The 16,198-nt window shown below is 38.7% G+C and overlaps 2 protein-coding genes across 12 annotated transcripts in view; one reads left to right on the top strand and one right to left on the bottom strand.

The window, feature by feature from the left end:
* Positions 1-11,569, top strand: part of cacna2d2a (calcium channel, voltage-dependent, alpha 2/delta subunit 2a) — a 240,773-nt gene extending 229,204 nt beyond the window's left edge. For all 11 annotated transcript variants that reach the window (XM_081607057.1, XM_081607059.1, XM_081607058.1 and 8 more), the window contains 5 exons: positions 1,365-1,420; positions 1,515-1,638; positions 1,875-1,984; positions 2,097-2,179; positions 4,636-11,569. In XM_081607057.1, the coding sequence (XP_081463183.1) occupies positions 1,365-1,420; positions 1,515-1,638; positions 1,875-1,984; positions 2,097-2,179; positions 4,636-4,758 (496 nt within the window). In that variant the 3' untranslated portion in view covers positions 4,759-11,569. The remainder of the gene's footprint in view (positions 1-1,364; positions 1,421-1,514; positions 1,639-1,874; positions 1,985-2,096; positions 2,180-4,635) is intronic.
* Positions 11,570-12,310: 741 nt separating this feature from the next.
* On the bottom strand, positions 12,311-16,186 carry abhd14b (abhydrolase domain containing 14B). Its single transcript, XM_008408675.3, has 4 exons — positions 16,062-16,186; positions 14,286-14,500; positions 12,945-13,186; positions 12,311-12,871 (listed from the first exon to the last, which is right to left on the bottom strand). The coding sequence occupies exons 2-4, from the start codon at positions 14,497-14,499 to the stop codon at positions 12,692-12,694; spliced, it is 636 nt and encodes a 211-aa protein (XP_008406897.1). The 5' UTR covers position 14,500; positions 16,062-16,186; the 3' UTR covers positions 12,311-12,691.
* Between the last annotated feature and the right edge of the window lie 12 nt (positions 16,187-16,198).

Genomic DNA, 16,198 nt, shown 5'->3' on the forward strand with positions numbered 1-16,198 from the left:
AAAGCTCTTAAAGACTTCCTGGTTTAGATGTAATACCTGTGGCAGTAGCAGTTTGGTAACATGGATGAAAAGAAAAAAACCTTTTTTGCTTCACACTGTAATTACATTTCCATATTTAACAGGTCATGTTTAAGTCATGTTCTTCTAGTCCTTCTTGTTTAATGACTAAATCATGATAAAAATCTAAAGCGCTCCATTCGTGCCAACATTTATTCCCTGCTGTAGCTGCCATCACACCTGAGCTGACTTAAGCTACTTAACTTATTACTTTTATACAAGCAGCAACAGCAAAGAACATCAAAGTTTGAAGCCTGATAAAAATGTCTCCATCTGAAGCTCTGTTGTAGACGAGAACAAAAAAATGGCTGTGAAAGAATCTTCAGTTGTTCCTGTTTATATTTAAGTTATTGTTTCATTAGCAGCAGAGCCATAAAATACTAGAAATGCCTCAGATTTTGGACACGAGCCAATGCTGGTGACCGGCCATTTATTTAAAAAAAAAAACTGAGTTATCTTTTCAATGTTGAACTATACATGGTGATATTTGCAAACTACAAAAAGCCAAAGTAAGGTTGGGATTTTTACCTTTGCTCTTTGTTTTTCTGTGGTAGCAGCAACAAATATCAATATCTTTAAAAACATGACTAAGTGCATTTATTATCTTAATGTCACTGATGTCAAGAAATATCCCATTCAGTAATAACTAAGTAGTTATTTGTGGATTTTTTTGTAAATTTGTGTAAGTGCTTTTGACTACAGTGACATGCAGATTTCCAAATCAATTTCTTTCAGTATAAAACTTATGAAACTTTAACAAAAACTGCAGGTGTTTGTCTGTGTCTGGTGAATATTTGGTTAAAACAAACTTGTTCTTAATTCAGTGAAGTTACTGAGAAACCAGAAATTTTACTCAAGTAAGAGGAACAGTACTTCATACTAAAGTTACTCAAGTAAAAGTAAAAAGTACAATGTAGTAAAAATACTCTGAAAAGTACTTTTTCCAAAAAGTAAAAGTAATTGAGTAAATGTAACTATTATGTAAATGTACTATCCAATTCTGATTTTTAGTAACTGCATTGATTATAGTTTAGTTTAATATTTGTCAGTCTTTTTGGGAGATAAGGAAATCAACAGTGGCACTTTTTGCTAACTAAAAACTGTTTTAATGAACTGAATGAAAAATGTTTCAGAACGTCTTCTTTTCCCTCCAGCTCTGTCTACTTGAATTAATGTCTGCCTGCAGCTCTCTATGCTGTATTTTATGGGTTTGTTTTACAAAAAGGCTGAAAATGTAACTCCATATAATTTTCCTCTAACCTGTTCCTGGTCTTCCATGTTCTTAATTGCATCTCTCGTCGCTACAGGTCCTTGTTCCAACAGCTTTTATACGGTTTGGCTTATCACAGCTGGTTTGTCACAGGTGTGTGTGAGCAGAGTTTAAAATTCACCATCATCGGACATGTGCAGAACCTCGGGTGACCAACGTGTCTCTCTCTGTTCTGCTGATGTTGCAGACGAGGTGGAAGCAGAAGTAATAGAGTCAAAAGAGAGGAGCTGTGTGATGATCCAAACCCAGTACTACTTCAGTAACCTCAGCAACTCCTACAACATCCTCCAAGACTGCGGAAACTGTTCCAGGTCATGCACGTGTCCCTTCACGCAAATCATGCGGAAAGACAGAGGCGCGGTTAGCAAGCAGCCTGAAAAGTGCTGCAGACTGTAAACCTGCGTCGTTTTTAAATGAAATGGTCACATTATTGGCTAAATGAGCCTTGTAAGGCTGTCTCATAAATCTTGCTGATCCATTAGCAAATGAGTGCGAGATGCAAGCAAGCAGAGGGAGGTTGTTGACAAAGCTGTCTTTTTCACTGCAGGCTGATTCATGCCAAAAGGATAAACAACACCAACTTGCTGTTTGTGGTAGCAGAAAAGCTGCCATGCAGCTCCTGCGAGATAGAAGATCTTTCCCAGGACAAGGAGGAGTGTATCCTTTCCACTGCAGACACAGTAACAAACCTGCCTCTCCTTCATCGCTGTTGGGTTTTTAATTCTTATTAGAATATTTTTAAATGTTCCTTAATGGAGTAATAAATCAGTCAAGGAGGAAAATCCGTGTGAAGAAATGACGACTGCACGGTATCGGAAAGGACCTTCCACCTGCTTCGACAGCAACGTAGCTGTAAGAGTTTTAGATGTTATTCTTTTCCGCAGCTACTGAGATTTATTCAGCCAGTCAGTTTTACTGCACTTGTTCAGGAACAACCAGACAATAACACATTTGGAAATCATAGAAAATTCCATTATTTTCAAGATCTTCACTTTCCGAAGATAATGGCATAAGTAATTTTTACCAAGTGATTTTGTCAACAAAGAAAAAAAAAATCACCACCTCTTTTCCTTTCTTTCCAAAATATTTTAGGCAAAAAAAACAAAAAACACTTTTGGCAAAAAACTTATTTTAGAAAGGTAATGATATACAGCTTATTTTAAAAAAACACATACTGATGTAATAATTTGTCAACACACTGGCATAAATTGGCTCAAGAAAGCATGCAGTCTCCTGCTGTGAAAACGTTTTTATTGTCCCAAATGTGTATTAATCCGCACCTGAAAATAGTCCCTTAAAATGTGTCATAATGCAAGCTGCAAAACCGAGCGCAAATTCTAGAATATGAGCAATCATTAAAACAACAACCTTATTTTATCATCAAAACCTGTTTTTAAAGGCTCAGACAACCATAAAATCCTGTTATTATAGGCTCAGTTTGACAACCTCAATGTAAAAAGATATGCAAAATGAAGTACATAACATGCTCCAACATGTAATAGAGTGTATTTTATTTTATGTTCTGCTGTGTGAATAAAGACCACCTACTTTTCTGGCTTAAAAGATTTTCCCATAAAACTGACTTTTGTTTGCACCATTTATTTTTAAACTGCATGTCATGTTTTCTTGTCTGCATGTGTCCGATTGTTATCACACATTCAACTTAAAAACATGTTTTAATGTCATTTTCTTGGGAGGAATAGACAAAGTTATTTTATGCATAACAACGCAGAGTTTCCCGAGGGAAAGGAAACATAGGACATGTTAAAAATGTTTAAATAAACTTGTCATCACTTAGGAAAATGAAACTGTGAGCTGCAGCACTAAAACAGATGTTCTTTGGCTTACTTATTTTATCCTATTGTAAGGATTATTCATAAAGCTTTTATGCTCACTTTGTGTTGCAGTGATGCAAAAAAGAAACATAAAATTTGATACCTTTAATTTGAGAACACTGGACCCAGGTATTTATGGAGTTTCAGCACAGAATAGTTAAAATCAACAAATTCTTGAGATCCCCTCTAAAACATTTACAACTGTCTATTTTGATAGTTCTAACACCAAATATACCTTAATAATCATTAATACACACAGAGAAAAAGCTTTATTGCAGAAGCTAAAATTACAGCCTTGCAACGGCAATGGAAAAAAATGAATGACGATCTTCAAGTAGCATTGCAGCTAAATATTTCAGCTATACAAGCTGCATTTTTTCCTAATATTTAGGATGTGCTCTGGAGAGAAATCTGTGAGAGAAAAAAATCAACATTAAAGATAATAAATAACCCAATAAACTCAACAAAATGATTCCAAAGCATTGATCAGTGTCAAGGAACTTTTGATTTGTACGCCATCACTTCTTGTTTGCTTTGGGTAAAAATATGATACAATCCATATTTCTATTTCTCCCTTTAAAACTGGAAAGAAAAGAACCTAAATGAGAAAATGTATAGCATCTCGACGTCCTCTGACAAACGAGACGAGGACGGTAAGAGAAGCAAAAATGAATTTCCATGCCTCTTTAAGAGAATTACAGAGAAAAATGTGATCTTGGGGTCGACGATGTCTATTTAAAGTTTGAGATCTTCACCTGGGGTATCAACAATAGTGAAGTATTCTACTTGTTTTTGTATTTTTCTGAAATAATTAGTCTGCAGGAATTTTTTAACTCTTCATTTTGATTTCAAACGGCTGTTTACTCAGAGTCGCGTCGTTAAACTGCTCCCTTTATAGACAGAAATAGACTTAAAGCAGATTCTGACTTTACGTACATTTTTTCCAAAACGTTATTCAAGTAAATGTAACTGGTTATTTACTACCCAGTTCTGGTTTATAATAACCACATTGATTATAGTTTAGTTTAATATTCGTCGGTCTTTGAGGCAGATAAGGAAATCAACAACGGCTTGTTTTGCTAACTTAAAGATGTGAGTGTCACTTTGCAAATGTTGATGTAAATGTAAAACCAGCTGCAACTTTTCTCTGTTAGTCTTGGTGCTCACTCAGCATTTCAGGTACATGTTATTAAAAACCTGACTTGGTTGTTGCTCTGCTTCCCCCTGAACACTTTCCAAAAATGTCAGCTTGAAAGTAATTAACGGAAATGTTGATTAAATAGATTCAGACACAAATCTGAAACCAGAGAGAGGTAATTTTTGAAGATTAGTCCAACTAATTTGGTCAAAATGATCCCAAAGTGAAAAGCGCTCGCTCCAGGCTACAATCAGGAGCTATAATTTACATTTGCAGTCAGTGTTTTGGAATGAAACAAGATGTGTAAGTGCGACGTCTTTTCTGTCGATTTGCAGGAGAACACGTCAGACTGTGGAAGAGGTCACTCCTTCCGTCCGCCTCTCTACACCCTCCTGCTCATTCAGCTGCTGCTGCTTTATCCAGCTCTCAGCCCCCATCATCACTCTCTGTTACATTAACTTCATTCTCCTCATTCTCGCTCCCTTCCCTTAAAAAAAAAAAAAAAAAACCTTCGTCCCTCCCGACTCTTCGCCTTCATACCTGATGTTGTTTTAGTCATAGTTAATTGCTGGACCTCCGGAGCCCCGAGTGCGGCGCCGTCCGGCTCCGGCGCTGGTCGTTTGTGTCCTCCGCCCGACCGACCTACATCTGCAAGCCGAGCTGTCGGTGCAGGACCGTCAAAGCATCCCAGAGAAGAGAAAACGACCCCCATGTTCTCCAAACACCACCTTCATCTAGATAAGAGAGAGACACAGACTGGAGATTTGAGGCTGACTGTCCGCCCTCCTCCTCCGACGGCCGGACTTCTTCTTCTCCTTCATCTCAGTGTCTCACCATCTGCCTCTCGTAAGGCTGTGGACCCTCCAGCCAGCTCTACCACCATAGACGATAATAATAAGAAGAAGAAAAAAGAAAAAAAAACTCAACAAGTATTCAAAATGTCAAGTATTACCTGCTGAAGTGATGAGTATTCCAAACATGCCGTATGCTTAGGATTTAATTTGAAAAGAAAGTTAAGTGTTAACCTAAAACGCGCTATATCTACTTGCCAAAATGAGATATACTTTCACGTGGTCTTACTTTTGTAGCCAAAAACACAAAGAGGAAACCAGATTTAGATTTGCAGCAGCTGAATTCTGACTCATTTTGTGCAGCTCTAATTAGCAGATTATTGTTTGTTTAAAAAAAAAAAAAGAAACAAAAGAGATCCACTGGGGAGTGTTGTTGTAATTATACGACGGAGTACCACGCTTTTCTTGAAGTGTTTATTATAGTTTATCAGTGCTAGTGCTTTCTGGCCCCCCGGCTGTAAAATCTGAATCAGCATTCGGTTGCTGCTGGAACATTGTTGATGTCGTGTGGTATTACTCTCTTTTACGATCAATCGAACCATTCTGACCTCGGAAAAAAAACAACAAGAAGAAAAAAACTCACCTCTTAAAGAAAAAGTACTTCACCAACCAATCACAGTTGTCGTGTGTGTGTGTGGTTTACTCGTGTCAAAATCAAAGCCTTTCTTTGGGACGGCCGATCATGTCTAATTTTACCTTTGACTGACACTGTTTAATCTTTAAAACCATCCGCTGCTGGTGGGGGATAGGGGCTTATTTTTATTTTCCATCTATAGCGCAGTAGGGGCCACTAAATATGGTGATCACGTACAGTAGTAGTCACAGTTTGTCCTTTAGCCATTGCAATGTATGGATTTTCTTTATAATAATTGTTTTTTTTCTTTCAGACTCCCGCGTTTAGGAGCTGTTTCATAGTGCCTTTACGCACTTTGTTTTGGCTGTATAAGAGTGAAGCTACTGTATAGTACCTTTAAGAAGCGGCCATGTTTGAGGCTTGGGACGCTGCAGGAGACTCAACATGTCGGCTGACGCTGTAGAACTAGCTTTACACTGAGCCGCTGCGCTGACCGGCTCTGCTTAACGTCCTTCCCCCCCTCCAGAGCCTCCGGTCCGCCATCACACGGGGATTACTATACAGTTCCTTTACTAAACCATGTATAGAGCTATGATACACTATTAATATACAGCGAGTTAACTGGCCATAGTGTGTTCTTAGGGCCACCTGACTGCTATCGTTCTGCCTGGATTGTGTGTGTGTTTGTGGATGTGTGCGTATGTGCATTTGTTTTAAAAGCTCTCGAAAGGATCTTGGGTTCGGTGAGCGGGTTTGGGGGCGGGGAGTCGGGGGTAATATTTGAGCTAGAACAGCTGTTTCTTACTGTTTCTGTGTGGCAGCAGGCAAAGTCTAGTGTTGTGGTGGAGAAATAAATTAAAAGATCCACCCGTTACGTTCCGGTCGCGAGTTTACATAAAGTCACAGAGCTTCTTCTGCATATCGGATTTGGTATCGATGGATTTGAATCGTTCTTGTAGGGCTGGACAATAAACCGATGACAATGTAAGTCGTAATAAACACGTGATCAGTATCAATAGATGATACATCTGATGGGATTTCACTGAACTCTGGTTCAGAACCGCACAGCATTCTGGGAATTTAAGCAAAGGATCAGTTTTAGCCTCTCAACCTCTCAAGGATAACTAAGAAAGATGTGTGGCATTTAGTAACTCGCTCCCTCTTTGGTTACCTAGCAACAACTTGAGAACTTCTGGTTGCCTAGCAACAACCTGAGAACTTCTGGTTACCAAGCAACTTGCGCAGCAGCAGTTCCAGGTTCCTGCTCAGAACAGGAACAGTCACGCCACCAGTTTGGTAGCATTTCAGATCTTTAAAACAAAATCTAATCAAACATTATTGATATCAATTGATATGAAACCCTCATATCGTGATGCGTTTTTTCAGCCATATCATTCAGCCCTACATTCTGAGAATAATTACATATCACCTCTGTGATTTTGGATAAATAATAATTCAATCTCAAATGTATTAATTGGCTACATTTAATAGTTGGATAAACATATTTTGCACATTTTGCATAATTCTGCTTAGAAATGGACTTCTCTTCATGGCATTGTTGGTAGGATTCAGTCAAGCTGACTGGTTTTCTGATACAAACTTGGCTTTTAAACATAGTCCTCGATGTCCCAAAGTCAATCAGTCATCAATTATTGACTTAAAACAAGCTCCAACATCTCGCTAAAATGTCACTTGTAAGCTAGTTTTGTCTTCAAGAGTACTTAGGCATTTACACTTGAACCAAGCCACAAATACTTGGTAGGATTTGGTGTTTTTGCAGTGTGCAACAATTATGAAGAGGCACTACCTCCAAATTACTCGTCTTCAGTAGAAATCAACATCTAAGTGACTGAGAAATTTGAAATAGATGGAAGTCCCAACAAGACAAAAATCCCAAATGAGAACCAGATTTTCAAAGGATAAGGCTGGCTAACAATAAGTTTCTGAAATGGCATTGACATCAAAATGTGTGATCTATGCTTAAAACATGTGGTCTGTGCCAGGAAACCAACCGTTTATAATGAGCTCTACCAATCCTGCCAAGAGGAAAGGTCAAACATCTAACCAGGAATGGAAGGAGCTAGAACTAGAAAATATCCAACGTAAACTAAAATGTTTAAAAATCACAAAGTTTTCCAGCAAGAGAAAAAAAGATGTATTAAATCCATGGGATATACAGATGGTGTGCATGTAAACTTCTGACCAGAACTGACAGGTGCCGCTCTATTTAAATGTTGATGTAGAGGAGGTGCAGAATGTGTAGTTTTAGTGTTTTCTGTCTGAATGCTAAAGAGTTATCAAAGCCGTTTTAAATGCCTTAGTGTTACTCAGTGAGGAGCTTTGATTCCCCACTTTAACCCCGTTTCTCATGGATATCCTATCCGATTCTAAAATACTCCCTCCACAGACTTTTCTTAGTGTTATGCATTAAGGTGCACTGAGCTCTGATTTTTGTTTTATTTTTTAACTTATTTTTCTCTCCTGATGAATTGTTGATCGATGCATGTTTGCATTAAAACTGCTTGAGCGCAGGTGGGAGATTTCCCGTTTTAAAAGCCTCTGACCTTGGATGTTCACACCCACTCAGATCTCACTGTGCAGTTCAGGTGAGAAAGAGTCATGCAACAGTGTGAACCTTCGCCACACACTCTGTACAGTCGTCGGTACTATTTGATGTGACAAATCATGCTGGCACAGTAACTGCAGCTCAGCTCCTAGTAAACCTGAGACAAAAAAAAGAGACTGTTAAAGGAGCTAAATTTAAAGACGAGTATTATCAATTGGACTCTTTTGGCGTCTTTTGATGCCTGATGCAGTTTTACTTTCCTGGCATTAGTTTGTCTCTGTCCTGTGCCATTAATTCTGTCTGTAATTCCCTATTTCCACTGTGTAAATGAACGCTAAACACGTGCCTGTGGAAATGTACCCCCTGCTACTTCCCCTCTTTTCCAGGATCTGTACACTAAATATGAAAACCTACACTTTGTGCACCTGCACTGAGACGTTGTGCACACACACCTGTAAGCACCTGTAAGTGGTAATGACACTTATTCGTGCCCAGTTGGGAGACGCTGAGCCGGTGGGCGGACAGAAGAAGGGACGTCGATCCATAGATGTTTTTTGCAGGGTTCCTACCGATCTCAAAGCTTTCAGACTTTTCCTGTTTGTAGTTTTTGCCACATTGAAGAACAAAACCTTAACCTCAAATTACCCAAATCATCTGAATTTTGATTCATCGGTACAGTAAAATGTTTAAATGTTGGGGAATCTGGACTGAATGTATTTAAATTAAGAGTTGTTCGATCAGAACTAGATCATCCTGTACCAAGTCCAGAGTCTTTAAAGTCAATTCTGATCTATAACGTCTTGATTTATCGCAGTTTGGTATCATGAGGCCAACAAACCTGTAAAATGGCCCATTTTTATTTATGACTAACTGTGCCTTTATATGTAGCTCAAAATTAAAAATCATCAAAGTTAACAGATACGGTAACACTTTATTTGAAGAGGTGTGCATAAGACTAACATAATACTGCCATAAACATGTTGTAACACCTGTTATGAACATGAAGGCGTTTTCATGAATGGTAATGATTCTTGTCATGAAGTGTCATTCAGTAAATAATGAGACTTTAAATGCAAAGTTGGACTTTTAATGCAACTTTTAGTACAACTTTGCATTGAAAGTGTCATTATTTGCCAAATGCACTTCATGTTATCAGTCATAGCCATTAATGAAGACTCCTTCATGGTCATAACAGATGTTATGTCATGTTTATGACATGTCAGTCTTATGCACACCCCTTCAAATAAAGTGTTATAACAAATACTTATGTTGAGATTTGGCAATAGAAAGATTTAATATGAAAAATAAGCTCATTTTTCTCAGTAAATATGTAATTTTACTGGAACTAGTTCTCACCAGATGACAGCATGAACCCAAGTGACCCACACATACAAAATGAATTAGCACAGGGAATAAGTATAAGACATGCCTGCTAAAATGTGTTAAAGTGAATTTCATCCCTTCTGCCGTTTTATCTTTTCTCCATTCCTCTAATCAAAGTTTTTCTCAACCCCTCACTATGATGTTACTTCCTCAAAACTTCACTGTCGGTCCAGTGATTCTCCCAGAATTTGATCAACTTTTTCAAAAGCTACGCAGCATAGTTAAGATGCACAGTTTTTCTTCAGCAGTGGAGTCTTGTGCAATGACTGTAATAGAGACGATAGATCTTTTTGTGCACTGGAACATTTAAAGATTTAAAGATGCAGGTGAGATGTTTCTTGTGCAGTAATGGTAATGAGAAAACCTTTTGATGGACCATGAATTAGGCTTGAACCAGATGATATTAATTGGCACCACCAGGGGGCAGGATTGCTTTCTGAACAACAGTTAACATTTATTCCCCTGTGTCTTTATACATTTTTCACATAATTTCTAAATTAATTTGCGTTCGTTTCTTTGTATGTGTGAATTATTTGGATTCTTATTGACATGTGGTGCAAACTTTGTCAATTTTAGAAATACAGCTTTGGAAAAAAATGCACTCCTGGTTTTTCCACCAGATATCGATTTCTGAACTCTTCCTGAGTTAAAACATTGGTGTTGTTGTTTCTAAATGAATATGAACTTGTTTGCTTTGCATCATTTGAGGTCTGAAAAACTGCATCTTTTTTGTTATTATGAGCATTTCTCATTTAAATAAATACTAAAATTTTGCATGGAATATCAGAGACATGTTCTCAATAGTTCATAGAATAAAAGAACAATGTTCATTTTACTCAAATATATACATCTACATGAGTACATATACAGAGTAAAATCTGAGAAACTGGTCATTTTCAGTGATCTCTTAATTTTTTCCAGAGCTTTATATTTAGTCAGAAAATAGTTGAGATGTTTAGAAGCTTTACCTGAATCCAGAACTTCAAATTATGGAACAGTTACTTCCATTTCTTATCATAGATTGAGAAAATTCTCAGATCAAATCCCATAATTCCGTGTCTTTTTTCAAGATTGCGTAGGAGCCCTGTTCCCTGTGTGTGGTGTCAGAAGTGAGCTCGGGGAGTGGGTCTCCACAGAGCAGCACGGTTCTGTCAAACTGAGGGTCACGGGCGAATCCTGCAGCTTCATCTTTGCGTGAATCCCGACTGGAAACACGCATCTGATTTCTCTGGTTTGACAGATTTCCTTTTGCCAAAAACGGAAAAATAACAAAACAAAAAAAAAAACAGAAAAAATATATCAAATTGGACCAGCTTGGGGATGAGAGGGAGGGATCAGCTTTAAGACATCAAGCAATGTTTTCATAAAGAGCGTCCCCCCCGCGACCCTCGCTGCCTCTGTGTTGGTGCGTCTCTGTGGGGAAGACGTGCGTATGTGATTCTGTAGTCTGTAGTCTGGTGCTATGTGACCATGTTTGACAAAGAGTGTGAAAAAAACGGCAACATTTAGAGAAAAAAAAAAAAAAAAGTTAAATCAGTCGAAGTTAAAGTGACGTTAAAAAATTATATATAGGAAAACAGCACTGTTGATAAGTTTGAGATCTGACGTCGAAATGGTTTTCTTTTTTTTTTTGTTCCGTTTTTGTTTTACTTATTGTACGTGTGTGTGAGCGTGAATGTTTGTGCGCGTGGAAGATTTAGCTCCTTCTCTTTTGGGCACTGGTCCATGTCGCTCCATTCTTTTGTACAGATGAAGCTTAAAAGAAAAAAAATGAAACAAAAAGAAGAAGAGGGCAAAATTTGTAAAATATTGTGTCTGTGACTCCTTGTAAAATATTTTCAAATTGTTTATTACAGAGAATCAGTTATTAAATAATGTTCATATTTTTCACTTCATCTAGCTGTGTGGTGTGTTTATTTGTCTGCAGGCAAAAAATGTGGGGCAAAAATATTCAGTACCTGTAAATAACTGGATACAGACGCATCAGACAATTAGAGAGAGCGTTGTTGATGACCTAATCATGTTATTCAGGTGAATTCAAGCAGCTTTTAAATTGTATGTTTGCTGTCAAATAAACTACAGCCATTAAGTATTAAGTATCGGTACTCTTGGTAGTGTGGGCAGGTGTCAAACCCTGCAGGAAATTAAAATCTGCATAAAGCTCGTCAGCAGACGGGAATGTTGGGCTCTGAAATGTCCAGGTATTTTCCTTACAGTGGACCAAAGCCAGCAGAGGGCTTCCCAAATCAGAGGTTCTCCAGGAACCTGGATGATGTGCCTCTTTTGGCACAAACTCTGGGACTTCAGTTTCCAAATTAAATGCAAAATTTACTTAAATCTAAAAATATGAGTTTGGATCACAAAGCAACAATCCGGTCTTTTGTCTCCATAGATCTGGTAAGATATTCTTTACATCGGTTTCAGGCGTGATGCAAAGTGCAGCACAGGAGTCCATATAAGTAAATAAAACGTAATTTAAGGATGGAAACAGAAACTGGGGTCAAATGACCAGAACCAAACCTACAGCCTGGTTTGGTCTGTTTTCCAGTCAACCATCAATAAGTCCTGTTAGTATATCAGAAAGCTAAATAATTACAAACTTTATATGAGTTAATTTTATTTCTTATGGTTTTTAATAGATGTGCATGCTGGTATGTGTTTAGTTACAAACAGGTTCAGGTGTTAAGGCTTTCCTACAGTTACTGATGCAGCCCACAAGAGGGCAGTAATGGTCGACATGGGGGAAAAAAGCAGTTCATATAAATAGTTAATAGGCATTGATTTGATCAAACTGTTAGCTGGAACAGTAGAGATATCACACTTCTGACATTTTTCTTAGTGGTCACAGAAGCCGCTGACTTTCTAAATGTATTAAACATCAAAACCTTCCAGTGATTTGATTTGCAAGCGTAGTTTTGTAGTGCATTTATGTCTTGTGAGTTATTTGTTTGTTTGGCTCCTTTCAGTCCTTTGCGTGTTAGTTGGGAATTTCTTTGCTTGAAAGCGAGCGAAGAGCCTCACAGAGTCTCCAGGAAGTTGATAAGCGCTTTGTGCCAGGTGTCTGGGTCTTCAAGGTAACACGGGTGTCCCGCCCCCTTCATCACCACCACCCTGTGGTTCGTCAGGTTGCTCAGGTTACGGAGCGACGCCTCTCCGAGCTGAGTGTCCTGGTCGCCGTAAACGATCAGTGTCGGGACCTAAGCGCACACACAGAGTTAATTTTTTAGATTTGAAAAAATCCGTATTTTCTGCACATTCTCGCATAAATACCTTGACGCTCCGGTACTGTTCTGCTGTGAATTTTTCAGTGCAGATTGGCGCCACGGGGACGTAGGCTCGTATTAGAGGCTGATGCTCCAGGAGGAAAGGGAGGGAGTACATCCCACTGAGTGACGGGCTGATCACTACGACGGGGCTCAGACTCAGCTGCTCACACACTTCCTTCAGGAACGCTGCGGGGGCCGGTTCTCCCACCGATGCCGGCGCTTTGGCCGACTTTGACCGGCCGAGTTCTGAGGACAGGAAAGTTCACAGTAGACTTAGAAAGGACTCCTAAAGGAGATTGAAAACTGTTTTCTAGACCAACAACATAGAAAACATTCAACCAGAAAAGTTAGCAAGATGCAAACCTTTTTTTTTTCTTCTTTTTTTTTTTTTTTGCAAAGGCGAACATCTAGGACCCTTATTCGGACTAACAGTAATTTGGTCTGTTCTGCTTTGTTTCATGTTAAATTTATTGCTGCACAGATAAAATTATTTTGTTTTAAATTGAGTATAGTTAACCACTGAGGTGCCAGTGTCGTCCCAGTGCAAAAAGTTTGTACACCACTGATCTAAACGGTCTGATATCCCTTTACTTTTCTGAGTTTTGTTGTTTCTAATTCTAATAAAGATGAAGTAAAATCTATTTTTTTTTAGCTTTCCATCATGTTATGTTATTCCCTCATCAAAAACATGCCTGGATTGTTGCTTTGATTCTTTCATGCATGTTAGAGAAATCCTTTAATCTCCATTCAGATGTGCAAAACGCCTGGGTGGACCTAGCCCCGCCTCCGAGATGCAGCTCCTCCTCAGAGCTGCAGTTTTCAAACTTCTGCCTCACAGAGCAGCCCTCCCATGTAGCTCCCCCACTCAGCTCCTCCAGACTAGCCAGCACCAATTAGCTGGTGGAGCTGTACATTAGCTGAGCTCATTATATGAGCTGCTTCTCAGTGCAATCTTGGTAAAAATGTTGCTAAAGGCTTAATAGTGGAGCAAAGTTGTGTTGACTTCCTGAACGTGGCATTTCAAAAACAGCAGGAGCTTTTAAAGAGACAGGTCCAATTTCAAGGCGTTAAATTACAAACCCACATTGATTTTAAGTCATATTTGATATATAGCTTTTTTTTATAAAATCTGAAGACAATTATTTGACTATGTGATGAAATGGCACTATGTGCCTGGAAAATACATAATACTGCCCCTTTAACTCTTATTGTCTTATATTCGGTGTTGCACTTGCATGCATCCGCATGACAACAGTTTTAGCATTTACGTTTGTGAAGCTCTTTCAATGGCAACTACCGACGTGCTTTGACTGACTGATCTGACGTTTGTTCACACTGGACGCACCTGGCAGGTCGAGGGCGACCGCTCGGCAGCCGGCTTTGGCCAGCGTCTCCAGAGTGCCGATGTTGAGCCAGTTCTCCGATGAGAAACGAATACCATGAAGGAGAAGAACCGACATCTTTGCTTCTCCCGCGCCCGGCTCGCTCTGTCTGTAGAAAAGTGGAGCTTTGCAGCTCTCCACCTCCACACTGCCCTCGCTCATCTTTACAGCCGACATCCTGGAGAGAAACAACCAAATCAAGTCGAATTAAACAGGAAACCCCATAACTTTAAGCTGCACAGTCTGAACTCTGACCCCTCTGAAAGACAGGAGTGTTTCTGCTGGAGCAGGCCGGAATGAATGGTTGAAATATCAGCTCATCATTTTCTGCAAGAACCAGTGGCTGATTAATTTAAATCTATGGGCAAAACAATCAAACATGCAGAACTGGAAGCAGCTTTAACATAAAATCCCTTTTCTGTCCCTAGGAAGACTTATTTATGGTGTCGCTAGTTTCTAAAACAAAACTCAATAGATAGAAACGATAAGAAAAAAAACATCTTAAAACTGATAAGAGGCCATTAAATCAGATTAATTTGTTTATTCATATTCTTTAATCCTTCTGTGAGAAATATTCTTTAAAATTCAAGTGACATTTCTGAGCTTCAGATTAATCGTCACCTTGAATAGCATTTTTGAAAACAAAGCTCTGTAAGAAAAATTATTTTCCCCTTCAAAATTTTTTTTTTGCTTTGTTAGATTTAAACGTTTCAGATCTTCAGATTTTAACCCGAGTAAATGCAAAAAGCATTTTTAGTGATGATTCCTTTATTTATTAGGAAAAAAGCTATCCAAACCTGCATTGCCTTACGTTAAAATGTACCACCATTTTATTTTATTTATTTTTCCACTTGCATACATTTATGTTTTTTAACATCGCTGTGGAGGAATTTTGTCCCGCTCGTCTCTGCAGAATGCTTTTATTTCAGCCATATTGAAGGGATTTTGAGAATTAATGACTTGATCAATAATCTGTGCTTCGTTTTAGTAAAGACTTAGACTAGACCAGTGTACAACTGTAATCTTTTTCTAGTTGTTTGTTTGCTTTACGTAACTCAGAGGTGGACTTGGACGTGTTATGGATCATTGTTGCAGAACTACATGCTCTTGGAGTAATTTTATTAAGATCTCACTGGGATTTTACAGCCTCAAAGCCCAAGAAAAGGCCTTGTAATCCATTACAGGCTGTAAAAAACTACGGTAGTGAATACTTTTAAGCAGCACTAAAGTAAAATGACAAACATCTATACAAAAGTAGGGTAAAAATTAGAAATATTTAATGGATGATGTGGAGCATGGGTCAACACTTTTGTATTTTTCCAGCACAGAAAGACACCAGACCCAGTGGAGCCAAAGCAGAAATTAGAAAAGCTCTGATAAGTGTTGGAACACCTGTAGAGACTGCATCAAAAACTAAAGTATTCCCGCTGATTCAGCAGAGAAACAACAGGTTGAAGTGACTTCCTGCTGATTTAATAAAGGATTGGCAATAAAATCACAGGTTGCAGATTAGACCGTTCACACACAAAAAGAAACATCTATCTGCTTTATGTCTCCATTTATTGTTCATCCACATGTTTTTCTTTCTGCTGTCTGCAGCTGATGTGTGATCATTGCACCGTGAAAAGGTTTGCAGAGTTTCGGGGTTTGATCAAAGTCCACCTTAACTCATTTTCCATTTAGTTCACGCTATTTGCACCTTCATGACAACCGCGGTGAGACTGTGAGCATGTTCTTACCCGAACAGCGATGATTAATCTGTAGAAAATAAAAAGATGCAAACAAGGAAGCAGCTGCAGTTTCACTTTAACTCCCCGGGAAATGAGAAGAAAGAAGGAAAACACAGCTAAAAACGACCCTACTGCCCCCTGGCGGC

Source organism: Poecilia reticulata, chromosome 5 (assembly GCF_904066995.2).
Source record: "Poecilia reticulata chromosome 5, P_reticulata-male-v2, whole genome shotgun sequence".
NCBI classification, from domain to species: domain Eukaryota; kingdom Metazoa; phylum Chordata; class Actinopteri; order Cyprinodontiformes; family Poeciliidae; genus Poecilia; species Poecilia reticulata.

Excerpts from the sequence above, each read along its gene's own strand:
- abhd14b (XM_008408675.3), bottom strand. The coding sequence starts at position 14,499 with ATGTCGGCTGTAAAGATGAGCGAGGGCAGTGTGGAGGTGGAGAGCTGC. Across the intron at positions 13,187-14,285 it reads GGTCGCCCTCGACCTGCCAG|AACTCGGCCGGTCAAAGTCG; the intron begins GTGCGTCCAGTG and ends TCCTGTCCTCAG. Across the intron at positions 12,872-12,944 it reads AACAGTACCGGAGCGTCAAG|GTCCCGACACTGATCGTTTA; the intron begins GTATTTATGCGA and ends GTGTGCGCTTAG.